The sequence below is a fragment of the Mustela putorius genome, unplaced genomic scaffold, assembly GCF_011764305.1.
Source record: "Mustela putorius furo isolate JIRA1106 unplaced genomic scaffold, ASM1176430v1.1 tig00003909_pilon_pilon_pilon, whole genome shotgun sequence".
Lineage (NCBI taxonomy): Eukaryota > Metazoa > Chordata > Mammalia > Carnivora > Mustelidae > Mustela > Mustela putorius.
The window spans coordinates 18,932,074-18,950,203 of NW_025422057.1; the positions used below are offsets into that span (position 1 = coordinate 18,932,074).

At 53.0% G+C, this 18,130-nt stretch overlaps 1 protein-coding gene across 3 annotated transcripts in view; it reads right to left on the reverse strand.

Moving 5' to 3' along the window:
- Positions 1-7,220: 7,220 nt before the first annotated feature.
- The window catches only part of RBM20 (RNA binding motif protein 20), a 187,426-nt gene continuing 176,516 nt past the window's right edge, over positions 7,221-18,130 (reverse strand). For 2 of the 3 annotated variants that reach the window (XM_004763869.3, XM_013062130.2), the window contains exons 13-14: positions 14,241-14,362; positions 7,221-10,210 (exon numbers count right to left, since the gene is read on the reverse strand). In XM_004763869.3, coding sequence (XP_004763926.2) covers positions 10,100-10,210; positions 14,241-14,362 — 233 coding nt within the window. In that variant the 3' untranslated portion in view covers positions 7,221-10,099. Of the gene's footprint in view, positions 10,211-14,240; positions 14,363-16,596; positions 16,649-18,130 lie in introns of those variants that run through there. The other variant, XM_045068737.1, reaches the window with a different exon arrangement.

An 18,130-nucleotide genomic window follows, 5' to 3' on the forward strand; every position in this document is an offset into this window, starting at 1 on the left:
TAGGACATACTGGGAAGGCTCAGATTTTTGACCCCCCCCCCAAACTGTGACCATTGCTTTCCAGAAGCTTCACGTGATGTACACCTGCATGCACCCATGTCTGCAGATGTAAGCACAGGCACATATGCACCTGTGCTCAGACAATAAGCCAAGACCTTTCTGTCCTATCTCACATAGCACTAGGAGGGAGGAAGGCAGGGCCAGGGTCATGGACTGTTTTCCCAGGGTGGGAGGTCTGGCTGGTAGGCCCAAGGCCAAGGCAGCTCAGAGACTGGGGACCCCTCTCCTTCCCACCCACCCAAATAAAAAATGAACAACAGGCTGGTCACTATGCTAAAAGAATGGCTGCCCCTGGATGGGCCTGCCTCTTCCCTATCAAGAGATGTGGGCTGGGAAGGTGGCCTCTAGGGAGGAGATCGTGCTTCCCTGGGGCCTTGGGAAAAAAAATCAGGGAGAAACCAGAAGGATGCGTCTGCAGAGCGGGGAAGGAATGAGGGAGCCCCACTTTGGCCGCCTGGCTGAGCCCTGGTGTTGGGGTTCTCAGCTTCCAAGTTGTCCATCAGCCACCCGGAGTCTCAGGGTTCCTGTGGCAGGAGAGGGACGTTGGGAGAACTTGGGGGTTCTCTGATGTGAGGATGGAGTGCATCCCGGCTACGAGTTCCGCCTTCTGAACTGAGTGCGGGGAGGGCCTGGCCCTTTGCAGAGCACTGGGCAGTGGGAACCTAACTAAGAAAGGGGAGAGGCCACACGGGGGGGCGGGGGGGGGATCTCACAAGTGGAGGTGGGGCTCTCCAGCGTCAACACAGGTGGAGCCCAAGTCCAATCTGATCTGCTAATCCCAGCCCAGGGTAGAGCCACCAGAGCCGGCTGCACCCCATGAGTTGCCCAAGGTCTGCTCAGAGCCTGTGGGAAAGTCAGCAAGGCTTTATTTAGGCCATGGACTCAGAGGACCTCTGGTAGGTGGGAAGGAGGAGCCCTGAGACGCCTGAGAGGTTATTTTACTCCCAGAGCTCTGGGAGCTAGGCCCACACCGAGCTTCTCAGCTTCCTTCTCTGCCCCTGTTCTCTGGTGATTCCTGGCTGCAGGGGTGTGTGGGGTGGGGGGTGGGGTGGTGCTGGGAACAGGTCAGGGTTAATTATTAATCATCTGGCTAGCCTACTCAATGTAGACCAAGGTCTTTCTCTTCCAGGGCTGTGAAATCACCACCCACTAAGCCCCCAGTGTTGTGGTTTTGGAATATAGGTGAGGTTCTGTGGGGTGGAGTCTGGACGTCTTTGGTACAAAATGGTGGTTTATTAAAGCATGGGGACAGGACCTTGAGCAGAGAGAGCTGCTATTGTGAGGGGTGGCTGATTATATCCTATGGGGTTGGGGGAGGCAAGGAAAAGCCAGGTTTGGAAAGAACTTTCATATGCTAAAGAGTACCTAAGAGAGCCCAAGAGCCTTGCCATTGTCAAGTTAAGGTTGTTCCCCCCCACCCCCCCAAGCAAGGCATTAACCTTAAGATGGTTGGGATCTTCCTGGAAAAGTGTCCCACGTGTCCCACCCAGGAGTGGGGGTTGGCAGGCAGTTGCTTTCGCTTTGTCTGCAGCCAGCCTTCTGCTCCCTCCTCTCTCTAGGGCTTTCTAGATGCTTCAGGAGAATGGTGTCCAGAGGCTCCCTGCAGCCTCTGTGTCTTTGGGAGGCACTGAGTCTGTGTGGGCGCTGGGGAGGCAGGTGTGGTTTCCAAGATGCAGGGTGAACCAAGGCTATCCACCCAGTGTTGACACAACTGTCATAAAACCACGCTTTGTTCCCAGCTCTGCCTGGGAAGGTCCCTGAGAAGTGGGTGGGCCTGGCTAGGTGGGGATGCAGAGTGAGGACAGGTAGGTTTGGCGAGGAGATCCCCCTGGGAACACAGAGGGTTGGAGCTGGCATAGGAAGCTCAGCTCTGTGGCTCTTGCAGAATCCAACTGTTCAAAGGCTGAGCTTTGGGCTGTACAAGCTGGGCTTGTGTCCTCAACTGTCAGAGCTGCCTCCCGGTCTGGGTGGGTGGGCGCCCTGGAAGGAAGGATGGACCAATCCCTGGGCTGGTGGACAGAGAGGAGTACCGACAGGCAAAGGCTCCCTGGCGCCATTCCAAAGACACCCTGCTTGGACAGCCAGCGGTGATGGGGCAGAGACTGGGGGCTCAGGCCTGTGTTGCTCCAGCCCGTGCCAGGGATGGGCACGGAGGCTACTTTGTCTTCCACTGAGAGTCTGTGGTAGCTATTCTGTGGTGGGGGTGGGCTCAGAGGCAGCAGGACCCCTTGCCTGCCCTTGTAAATGCAATGGCTAATGTAGAGACAAACCTACAAAAGGATCACAAGGCAGCCTGCCAAGGGCTGTCAAGGAGAGGCAGTTGTGCAGGTTGTGCATGCGTGGGGTGTGGGGGGCTGTGTCCTGAGACACGCTGAGGGAGCAGGAAAACCTGCCAGGAGGTTGGCGAGGGTCAAAAAAAGATGGCACAAAGGAGGTAACGGGGCCCTAGGATGTGCAAGGAAGTCCTAGTTTGCAAGCAGAGAGAGGAGGAAAGGGCATTCCAGCCTGTGGGAAGACCACGTGCAGAATGGCGGAGCTGAGAAGGGCCTGTGCAGGGATAATGAGCCAGGGAGGAGGACCAGACCACAGAGGCCAGCGGTGCGGGGGGAGAGTGGCCGGAGAGGAAGCCGGCATTGCCACGTGCCGGCAGAGACCAGGATGGCAGGTGAGGAAGAGTTCCCTCAAGTGCAGCCCCAGCCGGGGTTGGGGGTTGGGAACAGAACCCCCATCTCCAGACAGCCTTGTGGCTTGTAGCACTGGGGCTGTGGGAAGCAGTGGGACAGAGGGACCGCCACCTCTGGTGACGGGGAGTGAGCTGTGTCCCCTGCCCCTCCCAGGTCTCACTTTGGCTCCAACTACCTCAGGCAAGCACCAGATATGTGTCAAATGTGCCCAGGGGCAGACGGAAGTGGCCGGAGGTCGCCATTCGCCCAAGTCTGAGTGAATTCACCCAGCTCTGCAGGGAATCAGAGTTTGGATTCCCAGCCCCAGGGACCTGCCTCTGAACTGGAAAATTCTCTCCCTTCTTGCCTTGCAGACAAACAGGAGGTGCCCTCTGTGCCCATCCTCTTTAGGGCTGGTCCTTATCAGACAGGTTTGAGGTGGCCCCAGACTCAGACTGAGGGGGTCAGAGCTTCCCGGTCCAGCTGGGTTTCCTCCCGGCCCTGTCAACCTGTGGGAGAACCCCAAAGAACAAATGTCCAGAGGCTGTTTCCCAGAACCCAGACCGACAGGATCCCCATCCAGAGGGCTCTGTCAGGTGGCTGTGCAGGCCGGTCGGTGGCACAGAGGTCAGCAGCCTCCTCCCTGCCTTACGGACTCTGTTCCTGGAAGCTCAGCTAAGTAGCAGAAGAAGTTTGAAACAAAACAAAACAAAACAAACCCAATCCACAAATTCAAGCCAGCACACTGGCTCGTGGGCTAGGCAGGCATGCGCAAAGATTACATCTTTGGACACTGGGAGTGTCACCCTGACATCAAGGATAACTTCACACAGACCTGAAATCATCCACAGCCCTGTTCTCCAGCCACCTAAGGACTTTCTCCAAGCCTCTCAGTGCTTCTGCCCACATCATGGGCGGTCCTACAGGAGAATTCTAGAATACAGAGTTGTGTCAAACAATTTCCCCAGATACACTGCAACACTTTTTCTCTGCTAATAAAGAGAAAGCCAAGTAATGGACCCTACTTCCTCCTTTTGCCTTGGCTCCCAGGCGGCCCCCAAGTCTCACCCATACGCACCACCACTCCGTCTGCCCTCACTGCTCAGATCCTTGCCTTCAACTTGTCTCAGTCCTCACTTAAATCTGGTTTAGGGGTGCCTGGCTGGCTCAGTCGGGAGAGCATCCGACTCTTGATCTCGGGGTCATGCATTCGAGCCCCACATTGGGTGTAGAGATTACTTAAAAAAGAGACAAACTTAAAAAACCGTTTTTCTGTTGGTTTACTCTGGTCACATGTGGCCTGTGTTACAGATCCCCTCAACACCTTGTTGGAAGGAGGTGGTAGGTAAATAAACAATGAAGTTTCACTCAGGAAGGAGAGGTTGAAAGTGCAAAGTGTGGCCAGCATTCTGGGGCTGTGGGAAATCCCCTTTCGATCACGCCCTTGTACCCCAAATTACCCGAAAATAGAGAACAGGGACGCTTTCCTCCCACCCAGAATGAAGCCGGCGGAACTGGAGCAGTCCCCACCCCTGGGCTGTGCCCGCACTCACACCCCGAGATCCAGCTCACCTAGCAAACTCTGAAGCCTGGGGACAGGAAGAAACTGCTTCTTCCGTGCCTGGGACCTTCCTGCCTGTTTTTCTGCAGCGAGGTGGTTAGGGGCCGGCCTTCAGTGACTTTCTAGGGAGGGCAGGTGTTAAGAAGATCAGTTTCAGGAACTTAGCAGTCCAGGTGTCAGTCATAAGACCAGAGAACTGCTAAACTGGGCTCTCTAATCATCCCTCCCCTGCTGTGCCTTGCGGACCTGGTCTAGAGGCTTTAGGGAGACATAGGAACAGAAGACCCCTGTCCTGAGACAGCCAGTGGAGAACAGTGGTTAAAAGCATGATTTGAGAGTCACACGGACCCAGGTTTGAATCCCAACTCTACCATTTCCTGGTCTCTGACACCCCCTCCACCCCCAGGCAAACCTCTGTGGGACCCCAAGCTTCATTTTCTCCATCTGCGAAATGGGAGAATAACAGTGACAAGGCCAAGAGACAATGTCCTCACAGAGTACACGCTGAGTGTGGCGTGCAGACTCCCCAGCCGTCACTGGGGGGAATATTGGTTTTGGTGGTAGTTCACAGGGTAGGAGGAGTGCACAAGCCTCAGGGTTCTTCACTGGCAGGGACATGGTCCTGGGGGGGGGGGGATGTGCCCCTGTTCTGTGGGACTCTTGTCCCCTAAAGGGCCTACTGACTTTGCACAGGCCAGGGCTATCAGCAGATCGCAGGGAGTCTTCTGAATAACCAGTGTTCTCAGCCATTAGGAAGAATAAAGAGACCATTGGAAAACGGACTTTCGCCTGAGCACAGTCAGTATGAATCCAACTGAAAAAAATCCTGACACGTGCCCCAAGCCCAGTCTGATGAGCACCCTTGCCACCACCAGCTGCCACCATCTCCATCTGCCATGGCCGTGAGGGTCCTCCTTCAAGCCTCTTTCCCGCTAGAGTCTCTTCTACCTTGAATGGTCTCCATTCACTCTCACTTGCCCATCCCCCAGCAAAATAAATGCCCCTTCTATTCCGGGAGCTGCTGGGGAAGTCCCCGGCTGACTTCTAGGGAAGCGTTCATCAAGGTGTGAGCACAGGACTCCACCTGCCCTGAATCACCCACAGGCTCGCTCAAATGCAAGTGCCTTCGTGCTCCCCATGACCTGCAGAGAGCGAATCTCCAGGGAGGGGCCGGGAATCTGTATTTCTAAGTTCCCCAGGTGATTTGGATGCACAGAAAACATTAAAAACAAAAACAAAAACAAAACACAAAAACAGTGATTTGTCTTGAGTCTTCACTGAGGATTCAAGTTCAGCTAGGGATAGGCCTGGAAAATTCTCGAAGTCTTCTAACTGAAACAGCCTGTCCCTGGCAGGACCACCTGAGAGATCCGGATTCTAGTCTTGATCTGACACCAAGAAGCTGTCTTGCCTTGGACAAGTCACTTCTCCTCTCCTGGACCTCAGTTTTCTCATCTGCAGAGAAAGGGCCAGGACCTTGAGGGTCCCTGGGTCCGTCCCACTCGGACATGCTTGGAAATCCAGTTGGGACAGGCTCCTTTTAGAGTGGGAAAGAAGAATCGAGGGCTGTTGGGGGTGAGTCCAGATGTCCCATCCCTGCCTTGCTGGACAGTCAACAGTCGCTATTGCTATTCCAATGGGGACTAAGGTGAGTGTCCAACTGGCCTGGCCTAGTCGGGGACGGTGAGAAGCAGTATCAATGTCCAGGCCATGGCAGAGTGGAACCAGGGGCAGTCTGCCTCCAATCCAGGGGAGGAGGCGTGAGCACAGAGAATGGGTCAGAATGTCAGGGCTCTGGCTTGGTAGACTAACTCAGAACCAGATTCTAGGGCCTTTAAGGATATAGGAGAGAAAATAGGAACACCCAGGCAAGGGCAGGAGGACTGCAGTTCAGGAGGTCCCCTGGCAGGACACCCCCACTGCACGGCTCTGGGGAGTGCCATCGGACAGAATACGAGGTGCACGGTGCCCTCCAGAGCGATGCCACGTGCGGGGACATGTGGGACCTGGGACACAGTCATGCATCCTGGATCCTGAACTTGGCATGGAGGACGAGCTCCAGGCCCATTCACTACTTTGGCCAGCTGGGGCCCAGCCAGCACTCGCAGGGAAGGATGCTTCTCCACCCCTCCTGGTGGGAACTGGAGGCCTGAGCTCAGCTCCAGGATGGCCACAATAGGCTGAGGGTGCGGCGGGGCAGCAGCAACAGGCTCAACAGGAACTTTCCTCAGCTCTACAATCTGCTCCTGCTAATTACAGGCGGCCCCACTCACTTTGCCCTCTGGGGCCAGACTGCCCAGCCCCTCCCCGTTGACTCAGGAACCCTGCCAACAGGAGGGAAGGGCCCACGGAGGCTTCCAGGCCATTTAAAGGACTGGCCAACTGGGCTCAGGAGACCGGCTTTGTTTTGCTAGAATAAATGGCTGAGAAAGCGCTTAGCATTCTGAAAGAAAACAAGGTTCAGTACCAGCAATTATACTAAACCTGAAACAACTCAGAGGTGATGTATGTACACCATAATCCCCCTGGACGCCCGAGGACTCGGGACTCAGGAAGTCACAGGGCTAAGAGCCAGGGCTGGGCATCAACCACCTCACCGCAGATGGAAACTCCAGAAACGACGCGACCTGACCTGGTGCAGGACAAGGGGGTTCCGCCCGGGAGAAGACTCGGGGCAGTGGGCTGCAGGGTTAGACACTTTTCTGATTCTGCAAAAGGGACAGCAGCTCTCCACTTTCCCCAACTTACCCTTCTGGAGGTTCACCCCTGAGCATCTCTGATTCCCAGAGTTTTAGACAAAAGCTGCTGTGTCTTCTCTGTTCAACCCTTTAGAGACATCCTAGGATCAGAGAGGGGCCAGATCCCAACCTCTGTGCTCAGTGAGCTTCCCCAAGACCAATGCCAAGGGCTCCCTGCGTGACGGACAGACACTCACAAGCTTTCAAATTCTCTTTATTAAAAATCTTTTTTTTTCCTTTTGTAAAAACAAACACTTGCGGTCAATTATACAGATCAGGAAAAGTGATGACGATTGATAAGACACTCAACAAATTCTAATACTTTACAAGTTCAAACTTAAATTAACTAGTGTTTTTCTTTTTCTCATAAGCTCAAAAAGCAAACGCTGGTCCAGTTCAAGGACAGTCTAATAGATCACAGCCTCCGACTGTCCAAGGAAGGGATAGTGATGGGCTGTGCTCACACCAACATCAAATCTATCAAATTATTTGGGAATATTGCCTGGATATACTTTATTCCGGGTGTTTTATGATGAAAAGAAAATTACCTAGGCCTTTTGTTACCTTAACCCAGGGTACAAATGAATCTGTTAATCAAGGTAGCAGATGCTCTTGCATAAGCTTTTTGGGGAGACACTTTGAAATGGTTGACAAACACTAAGGAAAAGCTTTAAAAAATAAATCCGTATTTTCCTGGTTGTCTGTAATATTGCATTGTGTATGACACATGTAGGAATAAAAAGTGCAAATTACAGAGTGGGTGAAGGACCATGCCAATGGAACTGTATAAAAATAAATAGAAATAAATACAAATATATATACAAATACAGAATTTTAGATGGTTTTAAAGGTGAAGGTTCTGACTGAATGCAGAGAGCCTCTCCTCCATCCCCCCCTGCGGCTGTGGCCAGCTTTCCAATATGGAGAAGGTCAAGTCTATCAGCAGGGGAGCCATTGCATGACTTGGGAATGAGGCTGTTTGAACAGCCATCTCGACTTCCATGGAAACGGTGCTGGGTGGGAGGAGGAGGAGGAGAAGGAGGAGGGCTGAGCTGGTGGGTTGACTTTCACTTTGCTGGGAGAAGAGGCTGCCAGCCTCTCTGAAAATGCTCATTTCCATCCTCCGGTGGAGGTGGTAGACTCTTCCCAGCAAGGTTTCCAGAGAGCTGGCCCTGGACCCCCCCTGAGGGGGGAAGAGCGACGAGGGCCAGAGGTTTTCCCAGAAATGCAGGCCAGTCTGCAGAGCAGCAGGTGAAAACCTGTGGAGGCAGCTTGAGCTGAGCCACCAACTTCAGAGCCATCTGTCTTGGAGACGCCAACCTTTCCGAGGCCCCCAGATGGCCTCACGCCAAGGCCAGGCTTTCCGCTTCCTCCAGCCCCTGACAGCGCGTGCCCAGGCTGCCTGGTTGGCCTCTGGTGCTGGCCTTCTCTGTTCTCTTTCACAGGTTCTCCGCCACTCTCTCCTCACCAGTAACCGTGTGCCCCGAGGTTTACACAGAATTCATTTTATGTCTTACATTTCTTCCTTCTCTGTGCTTCAGATTCACTGATAAAATGTCAGTGTTGAACTCAGATAAGTTCTCTATCCTTCGGCCATTAGTGCAGAGGACAGAATGTGCAGTCTACCTATCTACCATAAAAAAAAATTTTATCTACTATAAAAAATGCAAAAAATAATATAAAACAAACAATCCCTCCCTAGTCTATCTGTCATTAGGAGTAGAAACACAGGAACCGTCCTCCAAGGGCTGAATCGGGGAAGTTGTTCAAGCTTGTGGGAACAGCACAAGGCTCCCCTCTGACCTTCTAGAAGTCTTCCTTGGGGCTGTGACGAAGCCTCATTTCCCCCCAGCACCTCTGTCCTAAATGCTCCCTGTGGAACCTCGGACTCTTAGTCTGGGGCCTGAAGGCACGAATTTCCAGTATCAGAAAAGCCTGTAGGAAGTAGGGGTCTTTTCTTCGTGACATTTAACCCCCAAAATTGTGCACACAGGGGTCCTCTGAAATGCCCTTGACCTCCTGCCCTCCTACCAACTCCTGGCAATCCTGCGGCTTTGCTCGTTCCTTAGCGTCTTTCTCCACTGAGAGACCATTTTAAAAACCATCCCACCGAGAGGCTGCTGGATCCCGGGACGCAGGTGCCAAGAGCGAGTTAAGGACAGACGCCATTTCCCTGGCTTAGTGTCTCTTGCGCCAGTGCCACACGGGGCTGGGAGGCCAACACCTGACCCAGGCCCGTATTGTTTTGGCTGAAGGGAGAAGACACTACCATTTTCATTTTTAATTGGAGTGAATCTATACCCAATGAATTGTCCAGAACAGAACGAAGCTTGGCACCTCCTGAAATCCTGAGGACGGAAAGAAGTTTGGGGGGTGAGGAAGCTCCCTTAACAGAGCTCCAAAAATGAAGGGCTCTTTTCCTCCTCTGTGAAATTCATTACTTTTTGTTAAGGCATGAATCTGGTGGACTTCTAGAGTAACGGAGAAGATGAGAGAGTTATTAAAATCGGGGGCTTTTAAAAAAGATGGTCCTGCTGGAGGAACTCCCAGCTTCTGCCAGGTGCTGGTCTAGGGTGCCCCCTTTCTAGGCCTGCAGGACCTAACAGTTCCCCCGGCTCAGGACACCAGGCACCGAAAATGCTTCAGACCCCCTGGAGTGGCTCTTGACCCAGGAGTTTCTGTGAGATCTCTTCCTTGGTTGATCGGGCTGGCCTGACCTGTCCTGTCCCATCAAGAATTTGAACACTGTGAAATCCCTGAGAAAGTTGGATTTTATGAAAAATAAATGACCCTTGGCACAGAAGTTGGAGGGGTAGGGGGGAAGGAGAGAGAAGCAAATTGAAGGAAACAAGGATCAACGGGGGTGGGGGGGAGAGAGAGGGTGACCCTCCGACGCTGGATACATCAGGTGACGGCTTCTCTGGGGAGACACTGCAAAGGCGTTTTCACCAGTCGGCGAGAACAGGCCGAGGCAACATGGCCTGCCTGGTTTTCCTTCCTCTCTGGCTTTGGCTTCTGTCCCTGAGGTCAGGAAGACCCCACCTCAGGAGGCCCTCCTCTCCGGGCTTCCAGAAGCGTCAAAGCTTCTTCCTCTCAAACTGCGGCACGATGCCGCCCTCCTCCGGCCCGGGGCTGCCGGCCCCCTCGGTCTCCTTCAAGCCCTCCTCGGCCAGCTGTGACAAGTACTTCTGCAGTGAGGAGAGAGGGACAAAGGGAAGAGACAGGGTCAGTGGTGACCTGGCCGGAGAGGAGAGGACAGAAGAGAGAAAGGGGCGTACCTGGGCTCCTTTGCCCATGGTTCTCCCAGGGGGTGGGACACCCCCCGCCCAGCCCTCCCCTATCCTTCTGGGGCTGCAGGACCATACGAAGCTCCCTCCTCTCTCTACGTTAGTTTACGAGTAACACCGGGCTCTCGTGGAAAACACAGAAAACACAGATCCTAACAACAGGGACCACTTCCAAAGCCCTTATGCTGTACAAGCGCTGTTCTGCCTTTCTTATAGAAACTCACTGAATTCTCACAACGATGCCACTTGTTTTCCAGAAGAGCCTCAGCGCCCAGGGGCACGTCTGCGTGTGACAGCCAGGGGGACCAGAGGCTAGTCGGACTGGCCGACCTATGGCAGGAGCACAGCACCGTCCTGTGAAGACTGCAAAAGAGGGCCAGCAGCCTCTCGTAACCACCTGCTTCCTGGGGGGTGGCCAGCAGGCTGAGTGCCCGCAGGTCTGTCACTGGACTCCTGTTCTGTCACTGGGGGCTGCCTCACACCATCCCCAAACACTGGCTGCTATCAGCATTGGCCCCCAGCCACAAGGCAGGCTGCCCCCGGGATTCTAGATTCCATGCAGTTGAGACACAACTAGGAAAGGCCTGGGGCCCCGTGGGCACCTCTGATGGCCCAGGCAGCAGGGGGCAGCGCAGAGAGCACCAGATCAGGAGTCAGTGTGCAAGTGGTCACGAGTGTGGGCTCAGTGGCCAGAGGATCTGGGCTCAAATCCTAGGTTTCTGCAGGCGAGTCACCCAGGATGTCTGGCATGTGTGGATGTGGCTACTAACAGGAACTAGCCCCGTAAGGTGGCTATGAAGTCCAGCGAGGCACCGTATGCACTCAGCACAGCACCTGGCTCAAAATAAACCCTCCGGGACCTTGCCCTGTGTCACGAGTGGCCATCTGACTCCGGGAAAGTCACTGGTCTCTCGGCTTCTGACTCCTCATCTGGTAAATGGGAGAAACAGTGACTCCCTCCCCGCAAGGTGATTTTGAGAGTCAGAGGAGGTGATGCCTGTGAGATAACCTCTCTCTTAAGAAGAAACTGGTTGGCTCTGAGAGCCCGATGCGGAGAGCAGCAGACCGAGCGTGGGTCCCCGCGGGCCAGGCGGCTGACCGAGGGCCTGGTTCGTCCCCCATCTCATCCCAGGAGGGGAAATGTGAGCTCACTCCCCTCTGGACCTGGAGCCCAGGGAGGCATCTGGTTTTCCATCTGACCTCTATCTACCTCCCCACATTGTTCCGGGTCACTCTGGATGGGTTCTCCTGGGGCTATGACCAGCAGTGGGGGCCCAGCAGAGGCTGCACAGAGAGAAGGGAGGCTCCTTCCACCTGATCCCTGCCTTGAAGAGCAACCCCTCACCCCCACCTTAAGGCCTGCTGGTAGTGCTAAGTTTACGAGTTGCCTGACTTAGGTGTGAGCCAGCCCCTGCTGCTTGGATCTGAATTCTTTACTTTTCACACATGTAACGTGGGGTAGTGTGGGGTGGGCGAGGCTGTGTGGACAAGAGACATTCTGTCAAGGCCACTGACAGAAACCTTATCTGGGAAGCCTGCGGTAGAGGCTCCCAGCTCCCCAGCAGGTGCACGAGAGAACCCTGAACTGCAGTTGGCGGGCCTTTAAGGCTTGGCCTGTGCCTGGCCCTGATGTGCCTGGGGACCACAGGAATGGCTCTGGCCTGCTCTGGGGAGGGGAGTCTGCCTGGGGGTTTAGCCCACAGGCCCAGAACACGGTGTAGTCTACTGTCGTGGAGGAAAAAAAAAAAAATACAGGATTTAGAATCAGAGGGCCTGGCCAAGTCCGGACTCATCCTAAATTCCTGAGTGACCTTGAGTTGTGAACTTCCTTGAGGACGACACAGTCCAGCTGAGAATGCTGCAGGAGATCAAAAGCTCTCACACTGAGGTATCAGAACCTGCTGGAGAGATTTTTTTTAAATGAGTCTTTTCAGGCCCAGCCCTGGAGAGAATAACTAAGCAGGGGAGGATGGGTCCAGGACAGGGCATTGTTAAAAGATGACAGCTGGTATGGGGACCATCGTTGGGGGAAATCAGGACTCCATGATCTCCAAGAGCCCACCCAAGCGATTTATCTTGTTGGGGTGGGGGATGATGTTGTCTTCAGAACAGACGGCCACCCTCCGCTGGCTCTGTAGAGCCCAGGCTGAATCCTTGGTCCGGTCAAGTCCGGCCTTCACTGTGCTCCCCCAGGAGAGGCCAGGACTTGGGCCCCAGACCCCATAGCTTCCTTGTTCACAGAGCAGCTGCTCTCCAGAGGGAAATCAAGAGGCTACAGTGACATGACCTTGGGAGTGGCCAATGACAATCCCCTGCAGATGGTGATACAGGCTAGTCATTATGGGTCTTGGTTTGCAAGATCAGCTTAATAGGTTAAAAAAAAAAAAAAAAGGAAATGATTAAGAATCAGGCAGTCTGTTCCTGGATCTAGGAACTCACCACCTGCATGGACTTGAACAAATCACATAGCTTCTCTGGGGCTCAGTTTCCTCAACGATAAAACAAGAGTTGGCCCCTATCTGAGTTTCTTAACTAGGGATGCACATTTGAATCATCTGGAGAACTTTCTCAGATTGTGTATTCCTGGATCCCCCCCCCCCACCTCCATTCTACCGAATATCTAACTTATTATATAAATAGACTTTCCAAACACTGTCCAGGTGATTCTCTCTCACGTCTCTGGTTGGAAAATGCTGGATCAGCCACTCGAACAATTTAACCATGACAGTAACGCCTGCTCTGGAATTAGAGCCCCACGAGGGGCTGCCCTGGGTGAGGCCTCATGTGTTACAAAAACTAGTCTGACTCCTTGCAGGAAAAACGGAAGGAGCCTTGGAATACTTATTCCTGGGCACCTGGTATCTCATGCTTCCTATTAAGTTAAACACCCCAGAAGTTCCAACATGCTGCATGTTAGTTAGGTCTATATTACAGAACTGATTACTGTCTTTCATTGACTCTAAGACCAGCCCCCGCCCCACCCACACTAACATCTCTGAAACCGAAATTCATTGTACAATTGACGGGGTCTCACTGTTCCTTTGCAATATTTTTTTCTCCTATGGGTATCCAAAACCTGGCAATATGTCTTGTAACTGCTGGCACCTGAGATTGGAAGAAACACACTATTTTTTATATGTCATCTGTTACTATACCATAAAACTTACTTATTTTATCATTTAACTCCTACACTAGGATGGGAGCTCCAAGAGGAGAGGGATTTTTGTCTTTTGCATGTGTGTGTGTGTTTATAATTTTTTTCAAGTTTTACTTACTTGAGAGAGAGAGAGAGAGAGAGAGCGAGAGCAGGAGCAGATGGGAAGGAGCAGAGGGGGAAGCAGACTCCCTGTCCAGCAGGGAACCTGACAGGGGGCTCGATCCCAGGACCCTGAGATCACAACCTGGGCTGAAGGCAGATGCTTGACTGACTGAGCCACCCAGGCACCCCTGTGTGTGTGTATGTGTGTGTGTGTGTGTGTTTTGTTGTTTTATCTCCAGCGCCTAGAACACTGTCTAGTACATAGTTTGCCTCTGACAAATAGTCACACTATGGATGAATATTTAAATAGAACCTAATAGTGATCTTTACTGCAGCAAACAGGGATACTGCCTGTGGGAACAGAAACACAGAGAAATGTCGGCATCTAGAACAACCAGGTCTTGTGATAGGGGGTCAGCCTCAAGCATGGGCCGGGTGATCCCTAACTCAAATTACTCAGGCCAGGGGGGAGAGGCAGATACCCCCAAACCCGACCCCAACAGAATGCTGTAAGTACTCCTGGGGAGACAGATGTCCTGAGAGCACAGGGAAGGCCGCCAGCATGTGGAGCAGCCTGGGGGAGACAGACCTGAGGAAAGACCCGTTCTCCACGTGCTGGAAGGACATGGATCAGGGAGCCCCCGGGTGCTGGGCAAGGAAGGCTCCGCTTACCTGTAAGTTCCTATAGTGGATAGCACTGCGACAGTGGCTTATCTTCGCCATCTCCTCGCTCGTGTAGAACAGCCCACACAGCTTACAGTAAAACCCAGTCCTGGGTACCACGAACTCCACCCCTGCAGGAGGATGGGGGACAGACAGGCAAGAATTAGGAAGGCCACCTGAGACCCCTGAGGTCCTGCCAGCCAGCAATGAGCTCCATCCCTCGCTTGCTGTTGACCTTGGCTGGTTGGGGAGCTTCTCCCGGCCGGGTTTCCTCATCTGCAAAACCAGCCTGAGAACCGGCCTGACTCCATTCCCAGGTAGTTAGGAAGCGATGTACTCCCCCAGGGCTGATGGAGGGCTCCACCATGCTCCGCTCTGCAGCTGCTGCTGGGAACTAGGCCCAGGCTCTCCTGTTCTCAGCCTGCTTCCAGGGAAAGGAGGAGGAAGGATCTCGTTTCTCCACGCTGTACCTTTCTCTGTAGCTGTTACGCCCAGTACTCGGAAAGGATGCTGTCATTTTTGTTTACTTTAGAATTATACTCATTAAAGACACTTTTAAAAATACACCAAAGTGAGGCAAAACCACTGAGAGTCATTCCAATCCAAACATTTTCTTCCACACTATTTCTATGCAGACTTTCCTTTGGGAGGCGGGCAGTTTTCGTCGAACCCTAAGTATGGCTCCATCTCCTCCCTTTTCCACGTAATCGTGTATCATGAACATCTTCCCATCGTCCAGCCCTTACATCTAAAGCACCTAGCAATCACATTTTACTTATGACTTGGTAAACACAAGTCACAGGATTCTGGGAGGCCTTCTGATTTTGAGGAGAGGAAACAGTGGCCCCACAGCAAGAGAAGTGACGGTGTCACAGCCCAGAGGATTCATCTCTGAAGCATGGCGGCTGCGCCAGCCTTCGCCAAGGTGTGCGGGGGTCACTGTTCTCCTCTTGAAGCCACGGTCAGCAGAGTGGAAAGAGCCCAGGTCTGAGAGGGCACAGACCAGACTCGGAGAACCTGTGGGAAGCTAGGGAGAGTCAGCCAAACGCCCGTTTCCCCCGGGGCCTCAGTTCCCCACCGGCATTTGGTGAACTGTCAGCAGAAGACCCAGGCATCAGGGCTGGGAGAAGCAGGACCCCTAACGGAACTGAAGGACCAGGACAGGTGGCTCTCAGAGGGCCCGGATCCTGCTTTCTGGCCAGGGCAGCTGGCATGTGCACATGGGCTGGGCTGGGCCGCTGCCCACCTGCTTAGTGCCCGTGGCCCTGCTGGGGGACCGGCAGGGGAGCCACCCGCCAGGGGAAGGGCCGCTTCTGGCAGACAGGGAGATAGGCCAGGTCTCCATCGAGACGCTGCATGTGACCACAAGCCTGGGCCTCCTTCTCTCTCCTCCTGCTGCCTCCTGCGAGACAGAGCTAAGTGCAGAGGAGACCCTGTCCTAGAGCCACTGCTTAGACTTGTAATTATAACTTTCTTTTCTTTTTTTCCATTTCATTTCAAAAGAGCCACTTATCAGTGTGCAGCGGCCGGCCTGGAAGGAGACGGGAACCAGGAGGCCTGCCCAAGGCCTGCTGTGACTGATTGCTCCTCTGTGGTTTGGGGCCTGCTTTTGGCAGCCTCCTCAGCCAGTTTTCTCTAACTGCCACGTAGCCCGCTGCCCTGCCCACACCAGCCCCCAGACGGGAGGGGGCCTCTTTTGGGCTTGCTGCCCAGAAAGAGGCCGTGGCCTTCCCCTCCTCACCTTCCTCCCACCCCCATGGCAAAGGACAGAAACGTGACCCCTGCTCTGCCCGTAGGTGGCTGGCTCGCGCCTCCACCATACATACGAGCCGGTGGCAAAGGAGCGGAAGGCAAGACCTGCCTCGGTCCTCTGTTTCCACAGAACAGCTCTCTCCTGCTGCTGCTCTGTAGGACGCAGATGCCCACACAAGACAAGATCAAGGAAACTGGGAAAGGAGAAGCACACTGGGAGGCCACAGGGAGCGGATGCAGGCCTGTGTGATCAGAGCTGCTCCCTCTGTCCTGCGCCAGACCCTGCAGGAGGGGTTGGTGGGTGGTTCCAGAAAAGAAACCTTGGGGTTTCACTGCAGGCCCCCTGGTAAGGCCTCCAGCATCCTAGGTTTTCTAAGAGGCCTTCCAGCCCATGTCCTGGGTCCCCAAGAAGGGGCACCACGGCCTCAGAAGCCACCCCAGAGCGTAAAGCAGGGCCCAAGCTGAGCTGGCAGCCGTGGGCCCTTTCAACCCAAGCAGCACAGCGACTGGAACAAAGGTTTCCACTGCCAAAAAGAAAAAAAGGCTTGGAAGTGACGGTAGAGTGGAGAGAAAATGGAACGTAGAGTCTGAAAGATCTAGCTCTTTTACTTACACTGGGTGACCTCGGGCACATTATTTAAACTCTCTGAGTTGAGCTTCCTCATCTGTCAAATAGAAAAAATACCACCACAAAGGGTGTTACGGGAAGCACCTATCATTTTGTCTGGTGCTCAAAAAATATTCGTTTCCTGCCGCATGTTAAACATTTCTCCACAGAGGCCTTCTTGCTCTCTAACCAGGTCAGCCCTGGTTAAGAACCAACCCTGTTCATATCTTCTGCCCATTTTTTGATATGTTTGCCTGTTTCGTGTGTGTTGAGTTTGAGGAGTTCATTATAGATCCTGGATACATGAACAGACACTTCTCCAATCAAGACATACAAATGGCTATCAGACACATGAAAAAATGTTCATCATCATTAGCCCTCAGGGAGATTCAAATTAAAACCACACTGAGATATCACCTTACACCAGTTAGAATGGCCAAAAGTAACAAGACAGGAAACAACATGTGTTGGAGAGGATGTGGAGAAAGGGGAACCCTCTTACACTGTTGGTGCGAATGCAAGTTGGTGCAGCCTCTTTGGAGAACAGTGTGGAGATTCCTCAAGAAATTAAAAATAGAGCTTCCTTATGATCCTGCAATTGCACTCCTGGGTATTTACCCCAAGGATACAGATGTCATGAAAAGAAGGGCCATCTGTATCCCAATGTTTATAGCAGCAATGGCCACGGTCACCAAACTATGGAAAGAACCAAGATGCCCTTCAACGGATGAATGGATAAGGAAGATGTGGTCCATATACACTATGGAGTATTATGCCTCCATCAGAAAGGATGAATACCCAACTTTTGTAGCAACATGGACGGGACTGGAAGAGATTATGTTGAGTGAAATAAGTCAAGCAGAGAGAGTTAATTATCATATGGTTTCACTTACTTGTGGAGCATAACAAATATCATGGAGGACATGGGGAGTTAGAGAGGAGAAGGGAGTTGGGGGAAATTGGAAGGGGAGGTGAATCATGAGAGACTATGGACTCTGAAAAACAATCTGAGGGGTCTGAAGTGGTGGGGGGGTGGGAGGTTGGGGTACCAGGTGGTGGGTATTATAGAGGGCACGGATTGCATGGAGCACTGAGTGTGGTGAAAAAATAATGAATACTGTTTTTCTGAAAATAAATAAATTGAAAAAAAAAAAAAAAAACCAACCCTGGAGAACCCTGGCTCCGAAGGTGGGCAGCGACGCTTCCCTGCCCCTGCCCGTGCCCAGCGGCTGTCAGGTGGTACCAGGTGGTTAAAAGCACTGAGGAGGGAGAAGTCTGAGGAAGATCCCCACATGCCTGGCAACCCCCTCCCCCACCCAGCAACTGGGAGCTGCCATGGGCACACACACCAACACCACCTCAGGAAGCCTCTGGAATGTGAGGGCCACAAGCGAAGCTATAATGTCACAAAAACTGTCACTGCCCCAACTCATCTGGAGCCACTCAGTCCTCCCATTTTTCAGACTCTATTAAGCATGACAATTAAAGCTGTATTTGCTTTCTAATAATAGCTCCTGGGCCGGGTGATTATAAGTCCATC